The following is a 27,412-nucleotide window of genomic DNA, read 5'->3' as shown; positions in this document are numbered from 1 at the left end:
GTCAGACCTTGGACTGGATTAGCAAAGTTTGGACGGCATACAGGATATTGACACAGTACCAGCTGTGAACAGCCTACGAAAACTGCTTATTGCCTGTAAGCCCTTATACAAAACTGAATCTGTGTGGATGAGGTAAGTTTGTTTGTAGCATCTAAACCTTAACGCTACATTTACGCTAAGTTCACAGTAGCCGCGGCAGCAACATGCACGAAACAGGACAGTCATATGGAGAAGAGAAGCGCAAACTTACTCAACATAAATCTTTTATTTATTTATTTTCTGATAAACTCTATTATAAACTGGTGTCTACTGATGCTGTCTACATCCTGGCATTTTAGTGCATATTTGTTGAAAGCTTTAATTGTTGTGTGTTTGGCGCCATCTAAAGGTTAAACACTGGGATAAACACAATTTGGCTGTTTGTCATCTCATAACAATGAGAAATCAGTTGTTGTTGTTTTAAGTCTAAAATCTACATTTTGGGCAAACGTGGCTGCCGGGAACTTAGCGTAAATGTATAGACAAAACAAAGAATTGATTCCAGATCAGGAGTCGTGCTTATGTTTGTAACAGACACAATAGAAACATCTGGAGAAAAAAAAAGACACGTTAAAGCCTCTTGACATTGAATGTACACAGAAAGACAGAAAATCAAAAAAGAATGTGTGCAAACATACCAAAAATATGGAAACAATTGATGCGTGCAACACACTATCAAAAATCAAAATCAAAGTTTCTTTGAAAATAGGACACATCTGAAAAGCATCATAAATGAATAAAAGAGAAAACATTTAAATAATATAAAAATAGCACACACACACAAAAAGCAGTCACATAAAAAAATGCCACAAGAAGTCAGAGCGATGCTTTGTACAATTGATGTCTATCTTTTTGCTATGGATTTGGACAGTTTGGCATAAAAACAAGTGGAGGATTGGAGATGTCAGCCCTTTTAAAAAAAAAATATATATATTTTTTTTAATTAAAGCATCCGGGTGTAGAAAATGCACTCGTCGTGACGTGCAGGCAGACTTTTAAAATATTCCAAGAAGCGCGGCATGACTGTACGACGGAAATCAACATGATTACTACATCAACGCTTCTCGGTACGAGCAAAGATATTCGCTGGAATGATTTCAATCGATGTTGCTTTTCTCTCGGTAATCAAGCACCGTGTTTACAGGGATTGTCTGATTGTCTGAAGCGTTGTCAAAATGCTTGCATCTGGAAATGACTCGAAGGCAACACCCCCCTCTCTCTTCTGCTTAGCTTTCACAACGGAATACGCTGCCATCGTATCATTTTACCCCCCCCCCCCCCCAAAAAAAATTGAGGAGCTAGCTGTCAAAATTATGAGTGAATGGCTCTTTAAATGACTCAAGTTGCTTTGTGTTTACAAACATTCAGCGCAAAAGAAGCAAGAATCACACCAAAATAACACAAATATGTACAACAAAAAGAGACGTGAAAAGTCTTATCATCGTAGCTCCCCATAGACAAAACAAATCATGTTTGCTTGAAATGTGTGTTTAACAAAATACACTTGCCTACTTCTTTCTCTCAGGCGCCTTTTTTTCGCCTGACATTCACCATTTTTTTTGCCCGACCGGAGTAAAAGTGTAGCTCAGGAAAAAAAAAGAAAAAAAGTGTCCTTTTTTGTGTAACAGTCCATGCTCTTCAAAAGAGAGATCTAAAAACACAAAAGGTTACTTTTAGAGAAGTAAAGTTAAAAAAAAAACAACAAAAAAAGTATGCATGTTGCCAATATGCCGACTCACTGTTGTCTTCACTTGGTAGGCTGGTAGGAGTAGCTTGTGTGTTCAGTGGGCGTCTCTATCGCAACAGGTTGGACGGCACTTTCCTGACATGGGGGAAGTCAACGTGAGGGACTGTAGTAGCATACTGGACACTTGTTGTATGTTAGACTCTCAATGGCTGCTTACCTCAACTGAGATGTTGGTGGGAGGCACTTGGGTGTACTGGGGGACGTACGTCCCTTGCATAGATGTGTTTGCAGGCATGTACTGAAAAACAATTGCCACGTACAGGACGTTACAGGAGAAGACAGGACAGCATCGCTGCTAACTTTAAAAAGGGATGTCAACATTAAACATTTCTTGATAATAATATGTCATATGTGACCTCACTAGTCTAAACATGACATTCTGATTAATATTACATTTGTGGAATATGAGTTTTGCAGCGAAATCCAGCCATTTTTATCCGTCTCAGGGGGCGGCCATTTTGCTACTTGTTGTCAACTGCAGATGACATCACAGTTGTTCAGGCAACGAGCAATGACAGCTCACCTGTTTTCTGAATCTGAGCTATGATTGCTTGTTAACTGAGCAACTGTGATGTCATTTTCACTCGACAGCAAGTGGCAAAATGGCCGCCTTCTGATAGTGATAAAAACTGCTGCATTTAGCGGCTTAACTCATATTCCGCTAACGCAATATTAACCAGAATACCGTATCTAGACTAGTGAAGCTGCATAGAACATAACATTGTCAATAATTTTTCGGGGAAGGGTGAGTTACCCCTTTGCATGCAGCATAACAGCCAAATGCCGCTTTACCATGTTTGCTTTGAAACCTGGATTCCACTGACCTGCTGTATTTTGCTGCTTAAGTCATAGTCCATTGGTTGATTTGTTTGATAAACACATTTTGATAAATTAATCAATTAAATAATAAGAATGAAATTGATGCATTAAACCCTGTTCAGAACACCCCTAATATATATATATATATATATATATATATATATATATATATATATATACTGTATATAATGTATTCATTTATTTAAATTAAACTACTTTTCATACACCGTATCTTTTGAGTAGAGCTGTCAAACGATTACATTTTTAAATCAGATTAATCACATCTTAGAATTTTGATTAATCATAATGAATCACTTAATTAAAAAGGCTTTTATCAACATTTCTTTGCCCGCCAAATTTAAAGAGCATCTGTAATGTGGTAATTATTTTTACATTTAATGTTATAAGGACGTCTTCCACATTTTTTGATCCACTGCACGCTCTCATCCTCTTTTTCGAATCAGTTAATTACTTGCATAATTTAAAATGAAAAAATGACTCCAATATTTTAACTAGAACAAATATTCTGAATGTTATACGCAAACTTTTTATTAAATGCTTTACTGTAGTTATGTTTATTATTTATAACACAACCTGCACTACCTTAACTTATTTGTTCCCAAAAACGTATAAATACGTTCTATTTGAAATGTTTTAAGTGTCCCCAAAGACGTATTTATACCTGTTCTATGTTTTTTTTTTAATGCTAGAGCATACATAAGGCTTTGATGCAGCCTCTCAACTGCAGAGAACAGTTGAAGAAATGGCTTAAAAAACGGCCAGCAGGTGGCAGCAGAGCAAAAGAGATCAACCAGGGCCAGGTTGAAAAAAGCTCATTTACCCACAGTTCTAAAGAGATTTGTGAATAATGATGAAGCTTAGCTATATTCTAATGTTAATTGTTGCAAAGCGGAAACAAATAGAAATAAACTTAAAATCCAGTAAAACAGTTGGGAGCAAAGGGGGGTTGCTTTAGTGAAAATGGCTGGGAGTGAATGAGTTAAACATAAACATGCGTTGTCAAGCTAAATGATCATCAGGCGGTCAAAATTATTAGTGTGATTAATCTGTGTTAACACATAATTAATGCGATCATTTTTGTGATTAATCAATGAGTTAACGCTTAAACTTTGACAGCCCTAATTTTGAGTCCATTTCGTTTTTGCAACCACATCTACGATTACCTCCGTTTTAAAAACCACACGGAATTTACACACAAAAGCAGATTGGTGGAACAATGTGCAGATTACTGACTGTGCCGCTGCTGCCCAAAGAGAGGTGGCTGAGCTGCTGTGCTAGGGGCCCCATCAAGGACGTGGGCTGGATGGACATGGTGTGGTCCATCCCTGGCGTCAGGACCGCTCCCTTTTGAGAGAACGGCAAAAAATGTCTTTTCACTGACCCCGCCCCCAAAAAAAGTGCGCCATCGGATTGGCGATGCTCACCGTCGGCGGCATGATGTATGATTGGTGGTGGAGCCAGGAAGGGTTGTGTACCTGGCAAGGACCGCAAACGGAACCGTTGAGCCACATTGGAATTTAGTCGCATACATTTTGTGCACTCGCGTGTACCTGATAGGTGGACACGGGCGAATGCATGTAAGGAGAAAGCGAGGCGGGCCCGATCATCCGGTTGGGGGCGATGCTGTAAGGAGACGAGTAGAACCTGGAGGGATGAGAACGCTTGCAGTCAGACACCACAAAGTCGCGTGTCCGTGCACACGCTTGCTTACTGACCCGTTGGGCAGGCCTGTGCTGGGGTCGTACGTGAGGGTCATTCCACCCTGAAGGGATAGACATCGATTTTTTTGTTTTCAAAATTAGGCTCTTCATTTCTTAACATTAATTTAGAAATAGCCTAAACCAAAAGTTTAGCATACAAAGTCACACTTAAGAAAAAGGAACTCACAGTCTCTCCATCTCTGGTCCAGCTTCCTCCATTTTGCAGATATTTTCCTTGACTCTGGCGCTTCTTCTGGCCTCCATCAGCAAATTTACATAATAAAGGCTCTGGTGGAACTGAATCAAGACATTGAAGAATGCTTTATTTGAAGACATTCTGAATATGCACTTCTATAAATGTATAAAACCCCATTACAATATAAACAGTGCCAAATTATTCTGGAGTTTATTGCAAACTGTAGGACGTTCTCTTTTTGTTGATTGTTTCCTTTTTTTTGTTTTTGTAGTGTTTTCATGCCAAATATTTACTGCAATTATGACATTACTTCTGCGCTGGCATAAAATAGCAATAAAGAAAAAGATGGCTTTTTCTAATTATTGTCAGGGATTTTTCGCCAAAAAATGACAAATAGATTTCATCAATATCTTAGACAAAACATCTTTTGCCAGAGCAAAAGTCACTTCAACTCAAAATTTGTTCGAGGTATGAAAAGATATAAAAAAATTTAATTTGCAATTCATCAGTTTTTCAGCAGTTGCGTGTAGCCACAGTTTTGGTTGTTTCTGAATTGTGTGTGTAATAAGTGACCACTAGATGTCGCTATATCATAGCATGTAGCCAAAGCGCATGAATTCTGTAGAACGCAAATTACGGTGGCTCAGAGAGACCGCACTTCGCAAGACAACCAACAATTCCTTTTTTGCGTGAGCGAACGAGCATCTCTGAGCGACCCCCGAAAGACCGAGCGAGCCCGATTTAGCCGGAACAGCTAACAAGAGCTGCTAGCGGGAGAAGCTAGTAGTAGTTCAAAAAAAAAATCTTGCACCTGCAGGCCCACCCGTGGAAGGTAAGCGACGCTCGACCCGTTGGGTCAGACACTTGATGCAAGCATCATCAGGGCTAACTACGTTCGCAAAGTTGTCCTTTGGGCATCGGTAGCAGGAAGATGGCGGCGAAACATGCCAGCCTTTTGAAAGGGTGAGGCTCCATCCATGTAGACATACCAATGCAAGAAAAATGAAGTACATATTTTTCACATATTACTGAATATACAGTTGTGCGTTTTTAAATGGAATGTATTAGTTCACCACTAGATGGCGCAAAATATTACACTGTCAGTTGAACATTTAGTACCGTCAACACGTTGGTTGTTATTTTACTGATATCCTAGCGCAACCCTGGTCCTCGAGAGCCACTGTCCTGCCTGTTTTCCATGTCTCCCTCTATCAACACACCTGATAGATGAACAAGATCCTTATCAGACTTCTACAGAGCTTTCTTATTAGCTGATCATTTAGAGTCGGCTGTGTTTGAGGAGAGAGACATGGAAAACAGGCAGGTCCCCAAACGGCCCATGACTAATCTACTACTCCTCTTTATAAAATACCCCCCCCCCAAAAAAAAAAGCCCCCCCCCCCCTTTCTGTTTCTGTGTATAATACGTTCCGCCAATCTGCTGTTATCTTTTATTATCAGAATGAATAATATAAGTAAATAAAATGTCAGAACTTACCAATAAAGTGTAACTGCCTCTAAATCCAGTTTCAAAACTATGCTCTTTTGCCATACATACGATTTAAGGTTAAAAGCATTTTTAAAATCACGTTTTCCAAAATCTTGTTTTTAGTAACTTTAGTAAGCAATGTTTTTTTTCTTTAATGTGCTTTTAAATATCTATCACTGTTTGCAATCTCTAGATACTGGTGAACTTCTGTTAAATGTGAAATTTAATTTTTTTATTATTTTATTATTATTGTTATTTTTATTTTTTTTTTATCATTAAGTGCTTTCTTTTTTTAAAATGCAATTCACGGGAAATTACGGTCAATCAAGGTCAATCAGAAAATCTGTTACCTGAAACTCCGGGTGGAGTCTTGATATATTTTCCATTGAAATGCTGGATGATGGCCTCACATTTCTCTGTTGACTCCATTCTGCAAAAGAAATGAATAGATTGATGGATAAATGGTGAAAAAATGGAAATGATGAACCAACGTTGACTCCATGCTGTGCTGACATTACGTAGGAAAAAAATATAGATAGATAGATTTTTTTTGTAAATAATTTTGTAGGAATAAATAATTAATATTTAGGTTTTTTTTAACCCGACATAATGTAATATCCCGAGTTTGTACCTGGCAAAGCCCACTCCTCTGCTGATTCCATTCATGTCCCGAAGGATGCGTGTAGAAATAGCTTGGCTGAAGGGCTTGAGCATGTTCTCCAGCTCCAGCTCATCCATGGAGAGCGGCAGGTTGGAAATGTACAAATTGGTGGGGTCCTGCTCCTGTTGCTGAAGACAGCGATGCCAAATAAGGATTAAGAAATGGTGTCACAATCACGGCCTTGACAGTAATACTCTGTGAAAGCTGCCAGGGAAGCAAACGTTAGGCTCGGAATTTCCTAATTTGAACAGGAAAATTGATATCACTTGTACATCTCCAAGCTTGTGTGGGATAAACCATCAAAAGACAGGATACAGAATGTCCCTTTAAGAGGTTGGGCCTATTGAGATGGCATGTGACTGTTTGGGTGTGACGTGTGGAAGCATTTAAAAATCAGCATTGAACAGCACAGGATCCAGTCATGTGATACAAGCGCAAAATGAGTGTTCCTTTTGTGCTCTCGCTCAGTTGAAAATCAACTTTGGACAAAGAGCTTTGGAAATGGCCTGACAAGCATCTAAACGGAATTTAGTCTGCTTTTTATGACCAAATTAGCGATGCGCTTGTTTTGATTTAGCTGAAGGAAGTTCTGGTTCACCCACTTGTTAATTTGCTCGATCGTGTGTCATCTGCATGATAACAAACATTGGTGTTCTGATACATTTGACCCAAAGGTAACATATACAGACTGGACAAAAAGGGTCCAAGGACTGACCCTTGAGGGACACCACATTTGACCAGACTCCAAAAATCTAAATAAAATAAATTTGAACAATGGAAAAGTGAGGAGAAAAATAAAATCACTGCACACAGCTTTGCTATTGCTAAATTCTGACAGGGAAATAAAAACCAAAACTAACAAAAAATGCTAAATTAGCTAATGATAACAAGTGAAAAAAATTTTTTTTCACATTAGATGTGAAAGAAGGCGAGAAGCTGGCGGTTTTGAGGCTTGCACAAGACACAACACATTTGCCACAAATTGGGCGAATATCTTGCTTCTCAGAATCAGTTGCATCATTGTCATGCTACCAGGTTAACTTTCCCTCTCTCTATTTACATTTTTTTTAACCTGATGAAGTTGAAAACTGTAACAAGCCTGTTTTGCTAAAGAAATAAACAGAAAGTACAGATGTCTGTTTCAAATGCAGGGAGTAAAAGAAAAAATATGAAGTAAAGTACGTATGGATAGCAGGGGTGTGCCAAAAAATCGATTCTCATAAGAATCACGATTCTCATTTAGTACGATTCAGAATAGATTTTAAATGTTTCAAAATCGATTTTATTTATTATTTATTATTTGATACTGTCTTGCCTTTGTCTGTGTGTGCCTTTATTTGGAGCGCTGTTCATGTTGTACCCGGTTTGGCCACTGAGGGGCAGTGTGGTTCCACGCGGTCTAATACACTGTTCAGTCTTAGCCACATTAGAGAGTAGAAGGAAAAAGTCACAATCACATTATTCCAATAAAAGTTGTTATTTTTTTCAGCGTGGAGCCGTTCTTTTGAGTGATAAAAGTGCCGCGAGTAGTAGACGAGAGTAGACCATTACAATTCCTTGCACATCTATAAGATTGAAGCAAAAATCATTGTCAATCAAATCATTTAGAATCAAAAATCGTTCTTAATCGAAAATCGATTCTGAATCGAATCGCAGACCCAAAAATCTGAATCGAATCGAATCGTGAGACATTCAAAAATTCCCACCCCTAATGGATTGTACCTGAAAATATAATCAAGTATTTTCACTTCGTCACGTCCCACCACGGCATAAAAGCATGCCCTTGAGATGACGTGTGATTATCCTGACCTTGAGCACCGACCCTAAACTGAAAGCACCTTCATTTTCTTGCCGTAATTACACCGAAACTTTAAATAATGAGAAAATAAACCTACTTCACGATATGTTCGCTCATCAAAGCAGCACAATATCATTAAAAATAAAGTGCGCAGCCCTTTACCCACGATGCATATTCATGATCTCACACTGTAGATGGGATTAAAACTTGTAAACGCAGTGTGAATTAATTTCCATTCCATTAGCAATGCACGCGTGACAGCTGTGACCTGCGGTGAAGGTGAGCCCCCCCCACCCCACCCCCTTCACTCCCCCCTTCGCCACCATGACAGCCAATGCAGGGGATCGAGAGCCGCGCCGTGGCTTTCAAGCGCCAATGAGTCCGAGAGTAATCTGACGCAAACATAAGCCCGCTTGTAAACCCACCGTGAAGGGGTGAGTGAAAATCAAGTTATTTTGCGAGCGGGAAGAAGCCGTATGAATGTCAGTGATCCAGCTTAACGGCAGATCGGCTTTCCCATGGTGTGTATGTGAATGTGGGAGACTGTTATAATCTGTTTGGGGTAAGGCCATTGAAATATATGTGTGGTTCTCTACCTCTCTTCCTCTGTGTGCGTGTGCGTGTGTGTGTGTGTGTGTGTGCGCATATGTGTGTGTGTTGGACGGCTGGGCACTGGGCCCTGCTGACTGGGGAGCTGCTCAGACACTGAGTCAGATGCCACCAGGGAGAACAGGCAGCTCCTTTGTACTGGGAAACGTTCCCTGTAGCGCCGCCACCACTATGAAGCATGACACACACATACACACACACACACACACACACACGTCATACACAATTATACCTGTGTGCATTCACGGAGTGTTGTTTGTGCGCTCATGTATTCTACTGTGCATTAACACCCATAAATACACCCACCGGTTGAAGCGTGTGGACGCCCATGCACGTCAACGTAAACACACGTGCACGCGCATGCACACATGAGCAGGGGCCCTAATTGGCTTTTTTGTTTGTGCAGCACGGCTCGTATGTGACAGAAGGGAAAAACAGGAAGGAGCCACGTTGCGGCTTGGGAGATCGCTGCGTTGGTGCTCAAAAGTTTTGGGACACTTGTGAGGTCATCGTCACGCTATATGGGAGGGGGAGGGACCAAACACACAACAGCGAAAGCAAAGTTTACAATTGCATATATTCATCATTTAAACCAGAGGTGGGCATCGAGGGCCGAAGTCCTGCAGGTTTTGCATGTTGCCCTTCTCCAACACAGCTGATATATGATCAGCTCATCAGCAAGCTCTGCATAAGCCTGATAACGATCCTGTTGATTGGAATCAGCTTATGTTGGAAGTGAGAAACCTCCAAAACCTGCAGGACTCCAGCCCTCGAGGACCGAGATTGCCCACGTCTGAATTTTAAACCATAAACATACTGTAACAAGCTAGGGGTGGGAATTGCCTCGTACCTGGCGATTCGATCCGTATCACGATGCATAGGTCACAATTCGATTAGATACCAATTAATCATGATATGAATCTATAAGTCGATCATTGCGATTTTTTTCCCTTCAAAATTTAGAAAATACTCATCAATAGTGATAGACAAATGAAGCTTCATGAAACACTTGTGATATTGTTTGACTCCTCTAGATGGCACTCTTGGTTTAAATGGGCCAGCTAGCTAGCTAGCTAAACAGCTAACCAGACAGACAGACAAAATTAAGCTTTATGAAGCACCTGTGATATTTTTTGACTCCTCTAGATGGCACTCTTATTTAAAGATGCTAGCTGGCTAAACAGCTAACTAGACAGACAGACAGATGAAGCTTTTTGAAGCACCTGTGATATTGTGTAACTCCTCTAGATGGCACTCTTGGTTTAAAGGTGCTAGCTAGCTAAACAGCTAACCAGACAGACAGACAAATTAAGCTTTATGAAGCACCTGTGATATTATGTGACTCCTCTAGATGGCACTCTTGATTTAAAGGTGGTAGCTAGATTGATAGCTAAGCAGCTAAACAGACAGACGGACAAATGAAGCTTCATGAAACACTTGTGATATTGTTTGACTCCTCTAGATGGCACTCTTGGTTTAAATGGGCCAGCTAGCTAGCTAGCTAAACAGCTAACCAGACAGACAAAATGAAGCTTTATGAAGCACATGTGATATTTTTTTGACTCCTCTAGATGGCACTCTTATTTAAAGATGCTAGCTGGCTAAACAGCTAACTAGACAGACAGACAGATGAAGCTTTTTGAAGCACCTGTGATATTGTGTAACTCCTCTAGATGGCACTCTTGGTTTAAAGGTGCTAGCTAGCTAAACAGCTAACCAGACAGACAGACAAATTAAGCTTCATGAAGCACCTGTGATATTATGTGACTCCTCTAGATGGCACTCTTGATTTAAAGGTGGTAGCTAGATTGATAGCTAAGCAGCTAAACAGACAGACGGACAAATGAAGCTTCATGAAACACTTGTGATATTGTTTGACTCCTCTAGATGGCACTCTTGGTTTAAATGTGCCAGCTAGCTAGCTAGCTAAACAGCTAACCAGACAGACAGACAAAATGAAGCTTTATGAAGCACCTGTGATATTTTTTGACTCCTCTAGATGGCACTCTTATTTAAAGATGCTAGCTGGCTAAACAGCTAACTAGACAGTCAGACAGATGAAGCTTTATGAAGCACCTGTGATATTGTGTAACTCCTCTAGATGGCACTCTTGGTTTAAAGGTGCTAGCTAGTTAAACAGCTAACCAGACAGACAGACAAATTAAGCTTTATGAAGCACCTGTGATATTATGTGACTCCTCTAGATGGCACTCTTGATTTAAAGGTGGTAGCTAGATTGATAGCTAAGCAGCTAAACAGACAGACGGACAAATGAAGCTTCATGAAACACTTGTGATATTGTTTGACTCCTCTAGATGGCACTCTTGGTTTAAATGGGCCAGCTAGCTAGCTAGCTAAACAGCTAACCAGACAGACAAAATGAAGCTTTATGAAGCACCTGGGATATTTTTTGACTCCTCTAGATGGCACTCTTATTTAAAGATGCTAGCTGGCTAAACAGCTAACTAGACAGACAGACAGATGAAGCTTTATGAAGCACCTGTGATATTGTGTAACTCCTCTAGATGGCACTCTTGGTTTAAAGGTGCTAGCTAGCTAGATAGCTAGCTAAACAGCTAACCAGACAGACAGACAAATTAAGCTTTATGAAGCACCTGTGATATTATGTGACTCCTTTAGATGGCACTCTTGATTTAAAGGTGCTAGCTAGCTAGATAGCTAAACAGCTAACCAGACAGACGGACAAATGAAGCTTCATGAAAAACCTGTGATATTTTTGACTCCTCTAGATTCCGATTGATTGTGAATGGGCGGTGTTAGCAGGCTATGATGTCGAGACTTAATTAAATGAAGATGATGGATTAAAAGTACAACTGAAAGGAAGCCATCAGGTGCCCAGTTTAGAAAAAGGAACGAAGAGGAGAAACAGAAAAGGTAGGCCGATTTCTATGAGTGCATGATGTGAGTGACAGCTGGCAATCGGCTATTTATTAGCCTCTTGCTAATATGTTGCTCAGCCACAAAACTCGACTGCATTTTTCATTTGGTATTTAGTTTTGCTAGACTAGCAACTATTAGAATTGAGGCATCATGTGATGGAACTAATTTCACCTATAGGCAACCTAGTTGAGTGTGTAGTTGACATACATCTGGCTGATGTTGACTTACTTGCCAACTTCTAACATACTTTGACATGACATTTTGTAAGCTACATGTGATGTAGATGTTTAAATAATTTCTAGTTTGTTATTATTAATCTTATTATAAAAGGTAGATGAGGTCCACTATGTGACAGGGGCGTCTCTCTGGGTTTGTCATCAGCATCAATCAAACAGTTGTACAACATATTTTGTATGATGATGTCATTGATGATTTTGCATCAAAGAAGGCTAGAAAAGTCAAGTTTTCGATTGCACTTCACACTTGTTAACGTTAATGCCAGTTCTAAACTGGGTGAAAAACCCAGGTTCATAAATAGTTAACTGCAGGAATATACAATATATATTGTTCTATGTTCCCTATTATTGTTATTATTATTAAGCTTTCTTCAGGAATTTCTCGAGCATGTGCAATTTCTTGTATTTTATATTTATTGATAATTTTTTTCTTTGTTCTAGTTACGTTTTTGTATTATGATTATATGCAATGAAATAATGCGTTGGTAGCGGGATTTGGTGGCAAGTCCATTTTTGGTGGGGGTGTGGGGGATCGGTGGTTTGGGGGGGTGCAACATTATGTGGGGTTGGGGGTGGGGGGATGTTTATATGTGTGTGTGTGTGTGTGGTGGGGGGTGCGCTCAGTGATTGCATATCACTGTCGGTCAGACTGTGTGACATTGATAAGTTCCTGAGAGTTTTTGCGAAGGGAAATAGGAGACTGTTGTTGTAGGGTGGAATGGAGAGAAAAGAGAGTGGAGCAGAGTGATAGAAATGAAAGAGGAGTGGAGAGGAGTGAGCCAAGGGAAATGAAAGTGTGAGAGGAATGAAAGAGTGGAGAGAACTGTAAAAAATACAAAAATAAAAAGCTGAAAAAATAAAAGAAAACATTAAATGTTTGTATCTGTTTTGTTTTGTAAATTTGTTTGAGAAGTATTTATTTAAGACTGCTTTTCAGTGTTGTAAATATTTATTATAGTGTGTGAAGTCTTACTTAAGGTGAAAATTTGTTTGAGAATTAGGCCATCCAGTTAAGATATATGCATTTTTGTTGCTTGATAAAATCTGGATGAAGGATATTTTATTTTTATTTTTAAGTTTTCCCCCCTTGAGGGATTGCCACCTTATTGTGGTTCGTGTGCCTCAGTGACCGTCAGAGCTATACCAGCAGGCGCTTAGTCTTAGTCAGGCGCGACACCCAAGTTGTCCAGGCCTGACTAAGTGCAATTCACTTCTCTACGTTGGGGCTGGACACATCGCTAACACCCCAATTCAATCAAAAAACGGTTTTACTGTAAGCACAGGGAGAAAAAGTTCTGGCGCGTGATGTGTACATATGATGCCCTTTTTACATTTTTAACTGCCCCCTCAGATAAGCCTGCTTACAACCGTCCCTGCGTGGCCTTTTGTTTTTTTGTACTGTATCTATTGTGTCATCAAACACAGTAGATCGCAATTATCTACCAAGTATCGTTTTTAATATCTATAACAGACAGTGCTACAGCCGTAAAAAGGTCGCGTTGAGTGAGTTCTGTAACAAAATACGGACAAACTGTTACAGTTGGCAGCTCTGCATATCCTGATTGTCCCTCAGACCAGAAGTACATCAATTCATCTTCCTTGACACATGCTTTCATACTTATTACGCTCCTAACAACCCTGGGGGAGGACATTTTCTGCGTCCCAGCACACAAAGCAAGGCCGACAAAGACAACCATTTAGACGAGCTTGGTGTGGAAGAACTTGACCTGATCAGAACCCCATCAAACACTCTCAGTGACCTCTCATGTCACGGATCATTTCTGCCATAATGTGACAACTGCAACTTTATGTTCTTTCATTTTCAATCACCAAACCAAATATTTTTCGTATATTCAGTATAGCTACCATTTAAAATGAGTGATGGACATTTCTATGGGTCTGTTTAACTATTGACTGCACGTGGTGATGAATACCATGGAGGTATCCAGTGGAGCTCGTACCTTGGCCATCTGAGCCTGCACGCCCACCGCCTTCAGCGCCGTCACGGCCTTCTGAGCCGAAGCTGGACTGTCAAAGTCAACAAAGCCGTAGCCTGCGAAAACACAATATGAAATACATTCAGTAACCATCTATAGCGTTGGTTATTCTTATAATTTATAGTGATGGGAAGCGGGAGTGTGACTATGCAGAGGGTGACAAACTCCATAAACGCTTATTAGCAATGTATAGTGAGTACGAAGGAAACTTTCTTCAATTAGGACAAACTGCCTAACAGAGTAAACACATCGACAATAAACCTTATTAACTCTTTCACTGCCACTGACGTTTAAAGACATCAAGTAAAAACCTACGCTTCACTGCCAATGACGTCAAAAGACGTCATCCAATGATTTTTTTTTTTTTTTTGAAACGGGTAGAGGAAACCCTTCCGCATGTCTGGTGAAAGTTTCAAGTCTGTCTGTTGTGCCTAATGACTATTTTTGGCCCCTAGAGGGCAGCGATGACTCTCTTTTGACAAGATCGGGTGGGCGTCAGTAGAGGCGGAGCTAGAGCGTCGAGCAGGAGATGAGAATGGAAGACAAAGGAAAAATGGCGGCCGGTCGCGAGGAGCTCACGCCCGAGACGTTTTTTTTTCAAAGACCAAAAGCATCGCTGAAAAAGCACATTGTTGACGACGATGATCATCATCGATGATGAAGATGAGGGTGGTGACTTCGTGGTTGAGAAGCATTGACGCGGCAGTAGAAGACGTTAGCTGGAGCTAGATGGAGGAGGGAACGGGCAATGGCGAGCGTTTGCAAGCAGCTCTACACTTACAAGACGAAAGGCATCGACCAACGCTAAAATAGTACATTGATGACGACGGTGATCATCCTCGATGATGATGAAGGTGAATCCGAGCTTGACGGCAAAATTGGAACCGCTGACGCGGCGGCTATGACGGTGTCGTAACGCGGAACGCAACCGAGCACGCACAGGCGGACGTTCGATCGGACGACGGAGAGTGCCCCGAGTCCAATGCATATTCATCGGAGGAAGTGTGTACAGTCTGCTACTTGCTTTTTATTCCCCGGAAAAAAAGGCCATCAAGAAAGTGTAACGTTTGCACGCAAAACGGACCAATGTGAAAGTGAAAGTAAACTGTTGTGCGCGTCCTGGCGTCTCCTTGCACGCAGGAGAGCGTTACAAAAGGAAAAACTGTATTTGAAACATCCACATAATTGTAAGTAGTACCACAGTTGCACACATTTGTAAATAGTTTGCGAAATTGTTTTGTCAAATTGTTACACTGTTGAATGGAAATAAACGTATTTTGCAATCAAAAAACACTTTTTCATTGTTGGTGAAAGCGTTTTACAGAAGTAAAGCACTATTTAGGTGTTTGTGGCATCATTCATGGACAAAAAGAAGTGTACAATTCACTAGAGTGCATGAAATAACATCGTTTCACAAAAAGCTCTTTTTCCCCGTTTTTTGTTTCAAAAGAGAGAATTTCGGTGAAAGTAACCATTTTCTATTGTTGATTACTGAAGAACGGAACAAGGTAGAAACAAACTTTTTTTTCTGATGAAAGCTGAGAGTCCAATCTTTCATTTGGTAGTATGTGTGTTTCCATAGTCCAAACACAACATTTTCTGTGGACCTTGAAAGATCACTCAAAATGCTTAAATCGGCTGGCAGTGGGGACAACCCGTTTCTGAAAACGTCTGGCAGTGAAAGAGTTAAACATATCATTCACCGACTTTGTTCCTGCATAATGTTTTTGTTCATATTATTCACGTAGCTTGGATGACCTCTGAGTAACCCGCAGCCTGGGAAGGACAGTACATATTTGAACATGAAAGCTTTTGTGAAAATTCACTAAAAAATACTGTTAATTATGACAATGCAACTATTAGATGTAAGAAATGCTTCTTCTTCTTTTCTTTTTTTTTGTGCTCCATTTTCACCTTTGCACTTGTTGGTTGTCTTGTCCAGTATAGCCTTCGTGGATACAATTTTCCCATAGCTGCGAAAAACAAGAAACAGGAAGCATTATTTAATTAGATCAAATGCTTGCATGATAAAAGGGCCCACAGTATCTCTGTAGGCTTGTGCATGCCGTGTAATATGATACGGGCTGTCCTGCGCAATGTTGGCTCTCAGCCACATTCTCATTCCGCTCGGCAAGCTCACTCCGGGCAGCTTCACGCAGCCTTCACTCGCTGCTATCCATCCACACTGCGCCACTGACACATTTCATGTCCACTCGAAATTCATTTCATCATTAAGGATGTAGGCTACGGCTGTAAATATCTCACAGAGTGTTAAATTCTTTAACCAAAACTAAACAAAAATATTTTCGTCAACACACTTTTTTTTTTACCGGATGAAAACCAGAGTTAGACTAGACTAAAACCCTCATTAATAAACAACAACTGGGACTAAATCAGCATGTATTTTCATTGACTAATGAAGACGAGACGAAAATGCACTTCACTTCATAAAAACTGGACTAAAATATATGGACATTTTATTTCATGAACAAAGAAGAGACGAAAATTGTATAATTTTGTAAAATCCTGTCTCTGTCATGTCATGTGACACGCCCACTTTCAAATCTGCAGCATAGCGAGTGCAACATGGACAAACACATGATTCAGGGTGAAAGGTAAAAAAAAAAAAAAGAGTAAATTATACCAACGTAACATTAATCCAACTGCTATAACGTTCCAACAATAATGTTAATCTGACTGCTAACTAATACTGGCTAACTAGCTTGTAGCCATAGTAGCCACTTGTTGATATGCTGCAAATGCATGAAGTCATCAAAAAGATGAGATTTTTTTTTATTTGAAATAGTTTTAGATCCGAAATGTTCAACATTATGACTAAAAAAAAATAGACGGGCAAAATGATTGCCTTGACTAAAACTAGATGAATAAAATTATGTTTAAAATAAAGACTAAAATGCTAGATTTATAGTCGACTAAAACTTGACAAAATAAAAACAGGATGAGGTTGACTTGATGCATGATTGCAACTGGACTAAAACTGAGACTAAATTTAAAAATGTCTAATAAAATTAACACTAGATTGTGGCAAATCGGATAGGAAGTAAGGAAATGCAGTCAAATGTCTATTCATGTGTCAATGAGAAATTCATTGTTATCGTCCACTGGTTGCTTAAGTGCCCATCTGTATTATTTATATGACCTCCTGCAAGACATGACTATTTCATGCTTTCTTTTCCAACTCCAAGCCAAACCCAGCGACTGCAAAACAACAACGTCGCGCCTTCCATCTCCTCGAGCCATGCAAATGCTTTAGATGAGTCGAAAGGATTTATGATGGCAGCTCTCTGCCCGCTGACTGAATTGCGTTCCACGTGATGGCAGGGCAGGAGACTCAGCCATGTGTGAGGATCGAGAGTATCCAGGGATGAGCCCGATGTCCATCCGCGGTCAACAACCAGCGATGGACCCGAGCCACAGAGCAAGCAGCACCCGGGGATACAACTGCAGGCCAACCCCCATCCACTCCCTCTCATCTGCCGACACAGTACAAGTGGGGGAGGGGCGCTGTACTCTGATTGTATGCTGAAACTTTAGCAAAGTGAGTCTAATTCCATATATGCCGCAACTCCATGCATGTTCTGCTATAGTCGTAATAATGAATATACTATATTCCTTCCAGTAAATGTCATCGGAAACACAATCCTCTTTGAGCAGAGTCAACGTAAGGCCCTAATGTGCTGTGCTAAAAGGCAAATTTCATGCAGTGATTTTATCAGGCTGTGTAAAAGCAGAAATATGAGAACCACCCCCGCAGAACTGAACACCACCTGACCCACAAAGTCACTCCAAGCCCTCTGATTCTCTCCATCCACGTACCCCCCCCCCCCCACTCCCCTTCATGCCATTGCCGTGTTTGTCTTTCCCTTTCCCCTGGGCTCGCCGTTTCCTGTAGGGTTGGGCAGCCTCATGTGAGCCATATCTTCCAGACAGCTGTAAAATAGCAGACCTCTCCCTCCCTTTTCCCTCCTTTTCTCTCACTCTACTCCTCGCTCACATTTTCTCCGCTCCGCTGGCTCTCATCACCAGGCTCCAGTCCTCAATTAAGCTCGCATGGATCATTCATCTCTGCCATACTTGTTTTAATGACTTCCACTAGAGCTCTAACAAACATGTCCGATTGACTGGTTTATACCGCTGTTTGATGTCAGAGCGCTTTTTAAAAACTCCCAGAACATCATGTGGCATTTAAAAGAAGGGCAGACGATATCAAGCAACTCATACAAGAAATCATCACACTGAGCGAGACATAAGTTGTTGGAAAGTTTGTGCACAGCTGCAGCAAACTGAGTGGCCTTTTTCCCCCCGCACAACATTACGGGAATGAACTTTTCCATGCCAGAAATGACTGCAACAGTGAATTTCATCATTCATACTTATTTCACCTTGAACTGGATTTTTCCATCCAAACACATTGAGACCTCCGGCTATGCATTCAGCCATCGCTCTCTTCTCTGTTCCTAATAACCTCTGCTCCTCTAATCAACTTTATGTGGGCACACAAAGAGATTTATAGGGCGCACATTTATGGATAAATTTGAAATCTTTGGGTAAACAGTTTATTGGGTGACTTACGGCTGACAGAGTTTGACCAGATCATGGTCTGTGGTTCCGGGGTGGAGGCCACGGATGTAAAGGTTGGTTTTGCTCAGCTGCTCCCCGCCATTATTGCTGCTGTTGCTGCCATTGCTGATGGTGCTGGTGTTGCCGCTGTTGCTGTTCGGGCTTGGAGGAGCCATCTGATGATTGGAGGGAGATGCATACGTCTGCTGGAAAAGACATTTAGGCATTTAGGTGGTGCAGTTGGATTTATGGCCCTTCGCTTCATGCACAATATTGCTTCCCGTTCAGTGCATACAAGGCGACATAGAAACAACGCTGGATGGAAGACCCAGAGGTTGGCTTGAAAAGTCATCCAATTTTTGACCAGAAGCTCATTTAAAAAACACAAACATTCTATTTTTAACATGTTTTGTGTTTAGTTGGTGCAGTTGGATTTATGACCCTTTGCTGATGCACAATATTGCTTCCCGTTCAGTGCATACACTAACCAACAGTGGCTGGTAATCCCAAGGTTGGCCTGGAAAGTCATCCAATTTTGACTGGAAGCACGTTAAAAACACAAAAAATATATTTTAACATGTTTTGTGCTTAGGTGGTACAGTTGGATTTATGAACCTTCGCTCATAAACGGTATTACCTCCCGATATAAGGCGATATAGAAAACCCAAGTTTGACTTGAAAAATCATCCAATTGGCAAACCAGCACATTACTGCCACCAACTGATATTGTCCTTGCACTGCAAGGAATCCAATGTGACTTGTTGGTGGTCGGATGTTGTGAAGTGGTGGGAGTCTGAAGCGCACTTGTGTCTCCATTTTTTTGCTCGTGCATGCTCATATCTCAAGACAAGCAACGGCTTGTACCGCTAAAAAAAAGTCAAGGTACTTGTATCCCAAGAGATAATTGTATACATTTGTCAATTTCAATGTCAGAGTATAGTATCTCTCTCTTGTTAAAACTGTGTAATGTACACACAATAAAAACAAAACAACGGAAATAAAAATTCATCCTTTTGGGATACATAAAAGCTGCGATAAGTGAGATCACATTTCTACTCTACTTGCTTTCCTGCCCCGCCTCTAAATGTTAAACTGAATTTAAAATCCCTTCCACTCCCTTAACCAAGCAAGCACAAAACGACCAAGTATAATATCGTGAAAAATTAAGTGAATTAAATACGCTGAAACCACTCCATTAAGAATTTTTCTGAAGCCTACACATCCCCATACTGTATGTTTGAGGTGCGACACTATAGGACGATATCTGCTTAATGCTCCCGCTAGCTGGAATATTTCCCTCCGAGTCGTCGCAGGTCTTTCCACGTCCTAACGAGATGAGCTAGTCACCAGCTAGCTCGCATGCTAACAGGCTTCTTGGTGTTAGACACTTAACATAAAGTCATCTATTTATTGAACACACTCATGACATTTGAGCATAATACTTGCATTACGGTAGTCTGACTATCACATAATACACAACTTTTGGGAATTTTAAATTTAAAAAACACGGAGCTGTTCTGTAAATTGTGGCATCGCGAGAAGATGCAGTTTTGGGGTGTATGCACAGTTAGCTAGCTAGCTAAACTGCACGCTGTAGCGGTACAACTCAACGCAATTGTGGAGGGCGATCGTACTGGGTGCTGTTTTAGCCGACCTCAAAATATCAGGAAACCTGAAATGATGAAAACATCTAACACTATATATCCACAATTCAGTACTATTCCTCAGTCTCAAGCAGTCAGTCCACGGTTTCGTCGATTATCGTCAAACATGTACAATGTATCTCTAGAAACAAATACATGTGGTGGTTCTCAGAAACTGTCAAAGCAGAATGGGTGGACCGTAGAACGTTCACATACCAGCCTTACATATCTGTGTGCGGGGGACTCCATTAACATCAATAAGAGTAGCTTTAAATCAGCCCCCCCCTCTTTTTTTTTAATAATAAAGCAATACACTCAGGCTTAGACCCTTGTGTGAGGAGAATGATCCTGATTCCCGCCTGAAATTACTCTCAACTGCAGATTTCAATAAATGGGAGGCTTTTGCCCTGTTCTTGGTTCAATCATTGTTAGTAATATCAATTAAAATGACTTTATTTCAAGCCTCGAGGATCAAAGACATTTGGTTGAGCGGAAGAGTGACCACTAAAACTTAATAGTGCCCGTGGGATTTAAATGTGCATCATTTATTATGGTGATTTATACCTAATCAAACTTGTCCTAAAATGTAAAAATAATAATGGCTGCATTATTCAAACTGTCTGGAGTTCATTTCTGCTCTCACACTTTCATGTGGTGGGTAGTAGATGATTTTATTGTGACAATTATTTGTAAAAGTTCCAATGGAAACTGCTTGCTCTGAAGTCTGTGGATGCATACAAAGAATTCAGGACAGTGTTCCTGAAAACAAACATTTTGACGGAGGGTTGCGCATTAGACTTGTGACTGACTGGTGACCAGTCTGGGGTGTCATCTGCCTTTTACTAACACAGAACAACCAAAAACCATTCATCTAAACAACTAAACGATTTTTGCTACAATTGTACTGATCCTCCTGCTTCATGCTTTATTTACTGTACTATATACACAAGGTAGATCAAGATGCTTTACATATTCAAAAGAATCCATACACAATTTTTTTTAGGCCTTTAAAAGCAACGGGGATGTTAATAATTTAAGACATTTAAAAGCAAAGTACAGATTAAGAAATAAAAAAAAGTAGTTTACCCAAATTACTAAAATAACTGGCAGGTCAGTCATGCCTTTTTAAAAGCTTCTGGTGGTCTTGCTAAAGTGCATTATTATTGCCATGTCCTGTTACTGTTCTTTTAGACCAATAGTTGCAAATTAACTGCAGTGCTTGGCCTGGGTTCTGCCCCAGTGTGACAGTGCCGGAGGAGGAGGACGGACTGTTTGATTAGTCAGGGTCAGCAGGGCTGGCCTGGGAACAATGGGAGAGCTTGTTGGACACCACAAGGACCAGCATCTTGTGAACAGAGACAGAGACTTGGCAACAGACAGACAAGCTAATTCCGACTCTCCATTTGTCACTGCTACAAATGTGAATAAATGGCTCATCCCCCCCATTTCAAACTCCCAAACTAAAATTGATCGTCATCTATTGATGAAAAACAAGGTTGTTAATTCATACTCTACAGATGAAATATAAAAATGTTACAAATAAATTATAGATAGATAGATAGATAGATAGTAGGGGTGTTAAAAAACTCGATTCGGCAATATATCGCAATATTACAGTGCACAATTCTTGAATCGATATTTAAACATAATTTTTTAATGGGAATATTCAACAAAACCTCTTACTTAGGGTTAGGGTTCACACGTTAAGCATGGAAGAATGTTATATTAATGAAACAATAAGCCTTAATATTTTATTTCAATGCTGTTCAAACATGAAACAGATTGCAACAGATTGTTTGTTAACTGCAGTGGCTCACGGTTATAAGCCTGACGTTTCAGATAAATAAATAAATATTCATACAAATCTTACAGTGTACATGTGCAAGTTTACTGATTAGTATTTTCTAAATTTGAGTGAAGTTTTTGTTGTTGTTGCAATAATCAACTTATAGATTCGTATCAGGATTAATCGTGTCGAATCGTGACTTTTGAATCGTGATACGGATCGAATCGCCAGGTACGAGGCAATTCACACCCCGGATGGATGGATGGATGGATAGATAGATAGAACGCAGTATACAGTACAGTTGGGGAGTCATGAATTTATAATAGTGTGCAAGTTGCATTGTGTATGTTAAAATACATTACCCTGATATTGGCTGGCAGTTCAATTGACACCAACCTTGTATTAAATTATTTTTTGTTAACAAAACCTCGAGGTACAGTTGAAGGAGTTATGGTGAAAAAAGTATAGAAGAGTAGCACTTTGCATCCACTTTAGCATATTAAAGTAGAACTTGGATGGAACATTGAGCACGTCATAATTTTTCAAATAAACTGACAGATTAGGTTTTATCGATGTTCGCATTCTAGAAGGAACGTTTTACGTATCTGATGTCTTATTTCACAATACAGTACTAATCCCCTTATTTTTGTTATCCCAAAGCTTGTCTCAATTCGCCTCCCCCCCCCCCCCTTATTTTTTTTTTGACCAGCCTGAAAAAAAAATCCCACAACCCATTCATCTCTGTCCTCCCGTTTCATCTCCCTCTCGCTTCTTTAGCATCAATGGCGCACTGTTTGTATTAGCACAATCGCAGCTCCTTGCAGTGCTTTCTGTTGCTTCACGCCGACTATCAGGTGGGACGCACCTGCAGGCCCCGCGGAGATTCAATCTGATGCCTGGCAAGTGAGGCTCGTCTAATAGGGATCGGGGCTTGTTAGCGCTAAAGTGCTAATCCCCCTCATGTGCTCTCCAGTCAGAAGGTAGTGTCTCATTAAAAGTGCTCCTTGTCAGAAAAGCTTGTCAGTGAGTCGCATCCAAATCTGCCTCGGTGGTCACACCTGAGCCCAGCTGTAAAGAGTTTCCCACCCATGTAAGGTTGGACCCAAAAAGTTTCTGTAGTGCAAGTCGAGCGAGTCGTCATATTATGCTAGTTTGTCCGAGTTCCCTGTTCCGCTGGCCTGCTCTTTTCCTCTATCACATTTGCCATCTCGGAGCATTTTCTCCGTTCCGGCGCAATCCAAAAATGTTTTGTTTCTGTTCCTGTCCTGCTGGGGGTGAACGTGATGCTTTTAAGATTAGGGCTCAAGCTGTCAATCGTAAATTCATTCAGGCGTTTTTTCAACAACTACAAGAGACCTCACTGTGCACACACACACACACACACGCACACACATTCACGTAAAACAGCTGCCATCTAAAGTGATAAAGGGCCAGTCCGCCATTCCCATAGCAATAAGGGTTTATCCAGGTATTAGTTGCAGAGGGACAAAAGCAGCACCTTCAAATATTTTTCCTACATTCTAAATGATCTGCAGAGGTATAAATGATGTGGATGCAAAAGACGGGTGTGTAAGGGGTTACCCACAGATGACGCAGGGACTTTCATATCCAAGACTGGATGTATTTTATGAGCCAGGTTGCATCTGCCGTACAAACCTGCAGTGTGACTGACACTGAAGATCTTAGAATAAACATGAGATCTTTGAGTTTGCCATTTTATATATATATATATATATATATATATATATATATATATATATATATATATATATATATATATATATATATATGCTCACTTTTGACTGACACCGTCAGATTGGTATTAATTCAACAAAAGGCTGATTACAATTTGCCCCTTTAATGTATCATAGTTACCATAAATTCTGAAGATTAACACACACTCATGTATATTACCCCCGCCTTAAAAAAAAGAAAATCTCTTTGTACTGTATTTTAATTATGTATTATACAGTCCTCAGAATTGCTGGAACCCACGCTCAAAATGTGAAGTATTACCCACATCGTCATTTAATAGATTGTGATTTCTTTTACTCTGACTTTCGACTGTCATAATTTTCACTGCTCAAGAATCAGTGTGTTTTTTTTACTGAAACGGGTCGAGGCAAGGAACAAGGAAATGGCCGTAAATAAAAACAAATATGTCCCACCCGATAGACTGACAGCTAGCGAGGTGGCCGTATTAGGCGTCGAGGTGTTAGCGGTATGTGTAAAGTGTGGTGTTACGCAACTCCATGCTCACAAAGTATAATAATGATGATGATGAAAATATTGTGTATATATATATATATATATATATATATATATATATATATATATATATATATATATATATATATATATAATAACAATGCATTCAACAAATTGATTTCTAAAATGATTCCGAGGCTTCAATGCTTGCTGTTGATATATTTATGAATGATATGACGACATCCACCACAAATTCACAAAAATCGTGTTAGACAATTGGTCTGCCTTGCCAAATTTAGACATAGTCCGAGGCATAAGTAGCGAATGACTTTCAGCCACCCAATTGTCAGATGGGCCGGGCGCATTGGCAAAGGACACGCCCACACTACGTCGGAAGTCCCAGCATGGCATAGAGCAGTCGGACAAATTCCCAAACAAGTGAGTGAGGCTTACGCATTTCCACGTTGGCCAAAAATACAGCCTTAGTTGTTTACATGCTGACAGGAAGTTAACATCTCACACCAAAGTCATAAATATTGTACATACCCACCCCAACAACCACAATAATAAATTTACTGATAAAATAATACTTCTCATACTGCTTTCTACTTTGTGCACCTATAATAGTACAATGAAGAAGAAGTTGTCAAAGATTTCACTAGCAATTTTTTTGTAGCAAAATAAATACTTTAGCATCTTACCGGTTTTGCAAAGGAAATCTTAAAAGGCACAGTGGAGAAAATCATAGCGCAAAGTGACGTAATCTTGTGATAGGCCGTTGCAAAATACAAAAAAAAAAGTGGATCCTTGGTGTCCAAGTATTTAAGTTCTATTTAAAAACAAATCAGCAGGAAAGTGGGCGCACGCTCTAAAAGTCAATTTTACACAATCTTCCAGCATCCTGAGGAAGAACAATCTCAGAGAAATAATCATATCCTCTTCACATGAGCTAGAGTACAGAGGAAATAAAGGTATGGGAAAAGCAGGGGGGGGGGGGGGGGGAGAAAAATGTGTGGAAGTTAATAGAAAGCAGAGGAAAAGGGGGGAGAAATCTTTTAATCCTTTTCTGGTCTCCGCCCTCTCCTCGGAGTCAAAGACACAAACCAGGAGTTAGCACTTGAAGCTGGCTTTACAAGGCCTGCCTCTGTGTGACTTTGGCGCTCTGACAATGTAAAATGTGTCCAAATAAAGTGGTGCATGTCTTCTTTCAAGGAAGATGTTTGCAGAACCTCTCTTGAAGGAAGCATATTGTCTAAATCCAGGATTCCACAGATTCCAAGCTATTAAAAGTGCGCAATCTGACTCCCAGCCACCCGTGAGGCCGGGATGGGAATAACACACAGGGAGAGAGTGTAGGGAAGGTGTTTGATTTCAGCATTGTTCAAGCCTTAGTATAGAACATGATGTATATTTGCACATATTCAATCACAGCTTTGGGCTTCAAGCTTAATTTCTAGATTGTTCCATCGCATATGCAGCCATATAGCATCTAATTGTTCTAAAATATATGCCGCCATCTGTAGTTCCATTAATACCACAATGGAAAGAGATCTAGTTCTACAGTTTATATAGCGGCTTTAAAAATAGATTACATTATGTCAACTCATGAATAATTCATTTCAGCCATCCAGTCAATCATTGTTGGAGTTTATATCGGTCCGCCTCTAATCTTGTTGCACTGAAATCGATCTTGTCCATATGACCCAATGTAAGGCGACGTATGAACTTTTCTTTTATACAGCCTGTGTGCGTGCAAAGCCCCTCTCGGTTATTATTAAGGGAATTGAAGGGGTGGGGCATGTCGCTAGGCATAAAAAAAGCAAAGAAAAAAAACTTTGCCAACTTGTGATTAATGACATGAAAACGTCATCCAAGCTCGGCAATACATAAATGTATGAATGAAAATAGTATTTTGAATCAGAAGTACCGGCCCTTTTGATGTTGTTGAAACGAGCACAGTTCTTATTCTTGTGCGCAGTAAAGGAAGGGCGAGCACAAGCGAACAGAATCAAAAGCAACAACCTCACATCTTCAATGTTATATTTACGACCGCGCCGTGTAAAATTCATCGGAAAATATTCCACGCAGCCAGGCGTGTTGTCGAAAGTAGGGTCGCCCGTGGTTCACTTCTCTCAAGGACACTGCAGCTTCGCGCGGCCCCGAACTGGCGCCGAGCTCGCAACGAGATGTCTGACCGGCATTACGACAGCAAAGCGAGTGACGGGAGCAAAGTTTACCTTCTTGATGCTTTTGCCCGGGTAGCCGTTGTACGCGTTCACTCCTCCGGTCCTGGGCGGCACAGAGAGCAGCATTTTGACGCGGCGCCGTGGGCGGTGGAGCGGAGAGCCGAGAGCAGCCAGCAAGCTGACGTCAGCCGGGGAAAGTGAGCCAGGAGCGGCGCTGCTGATTGGAGTCGCCTCTTTTTCCCGGCACTCGGACGCTCACCGCACTCCACATGCACGGCTGGGATAGCTCGCGGACTCTCACGACGGTGCGTGCGCAGGACACCCCCCCACCACTCCCCTGTTCAATCACCACAAAATATTCAATACATACAGTATACTGTATATGGGTCATTACATAGTTGGAGGACAGCCCCCCCCCCCCCGTCACATTTAAAATAAACCATTTACGAAAACCGAAACATGCTGTGTAAATTATAGTAATCCTTACACAAATTGGAATTTGTAAAAGTGATTCCTTGAATATTAATAGAATACAAAAGAACTCTGGAGGACCCACTAAAATGGCTCTTCTATATGATTTTGTTGATCAAGCTAACTTTTGGTGATATGATGCTTAGTTTGCACATCTGCTTCACGGTTCAGAGGTCAGTCAGGTCAGTAACCTCGGGTGTTCTGTGTGCGGAGCTTGCGATGACTTTGCCCAGGTACTCTGGTTCCATCCCACATACCAAAAGCATTTGGCTTTAGCTATTTGAAGAATCCTTAATAAATATGCTCTGAAGTTGTGGCTCTCAAC

General features: G+C 40.6%; 1 protein-coding gene and 1 long non-coding RNA gene across 2 annotated transcripts; one reads left to right on the top strand and one right to left on the bottom strand.

Moving 5' to 3' along the window:
* Positions 1-1,331: 1,331 nt before the first annotated feature.
* On the bottom strand, positions 1,332-26,903 carry LOC144035691 (RNA-binding motif, single-stranded-interacting protein 2-like). Its single transcript, XM_077545627.1, has 14 exons — positions 26,668-26,903; positions 18,806-18,999; positions 16,127-16,185; positions 14,177-14,268; positions 6,642-6,799; positions 6,361-6,440; positions 4,514-4,623; positions 4,342-4,388; positions 4,177-4,270; positions 4,051-4,101; positions 3,860-3,970; positions 1,944-2,024; positions 1,779-1,861; positions 1,332-1,690 (listed from the first exon to the last, which is right to left on the bottom strand). The coding sequence occupies exons 1-13, from the start codon at positions 26,740-26,742 to the stop codon at positions 1,787-1,789; spliced, it is 1,227 nt and encodes a 408-aa protein (XP_077401753.1). The 5' UTR covers positions 26,743-26,903; the 3' UTR covers positions 1,332-1,690; positions 1,779-1,786.
* On the top strand, positions 11,662-19,785 carry LOC144035699 (uncharacterized). Its single transcript, XR_013288478.1, has 4 exons — positions 11,662-11,738; positions 11,829-11,973; positions 17,555-17,771; positions 17,853-19,785. It is a non-coding gene; the product is annotated as an uncharacterized LOC144035699 (long non-coding RNA).
* Positions 26,904-27,412: the final 509 nt, after the last annotated feature.

Source organism: Vanacampus margaritifer, chromosome 1, assembly GCF_051991255.1.
Source record: "Vanacampus margaritifer isolate UIUO_Vmar chromosome 1, RoL_Vmar_1.0, whole genome shotgun sequence".
Taxonomy (NCBI): Eukaryota; Metazoa; Chordata; class Actinopteri; order Syngnathiformes; family Syngnathidae; genus Vanacampus; species Vanacampus margaritifer.
Note: the sequence above shows the minus strand (reverse complement) of the source record. Positions and strands in the feature narration are given on the sequence as shown.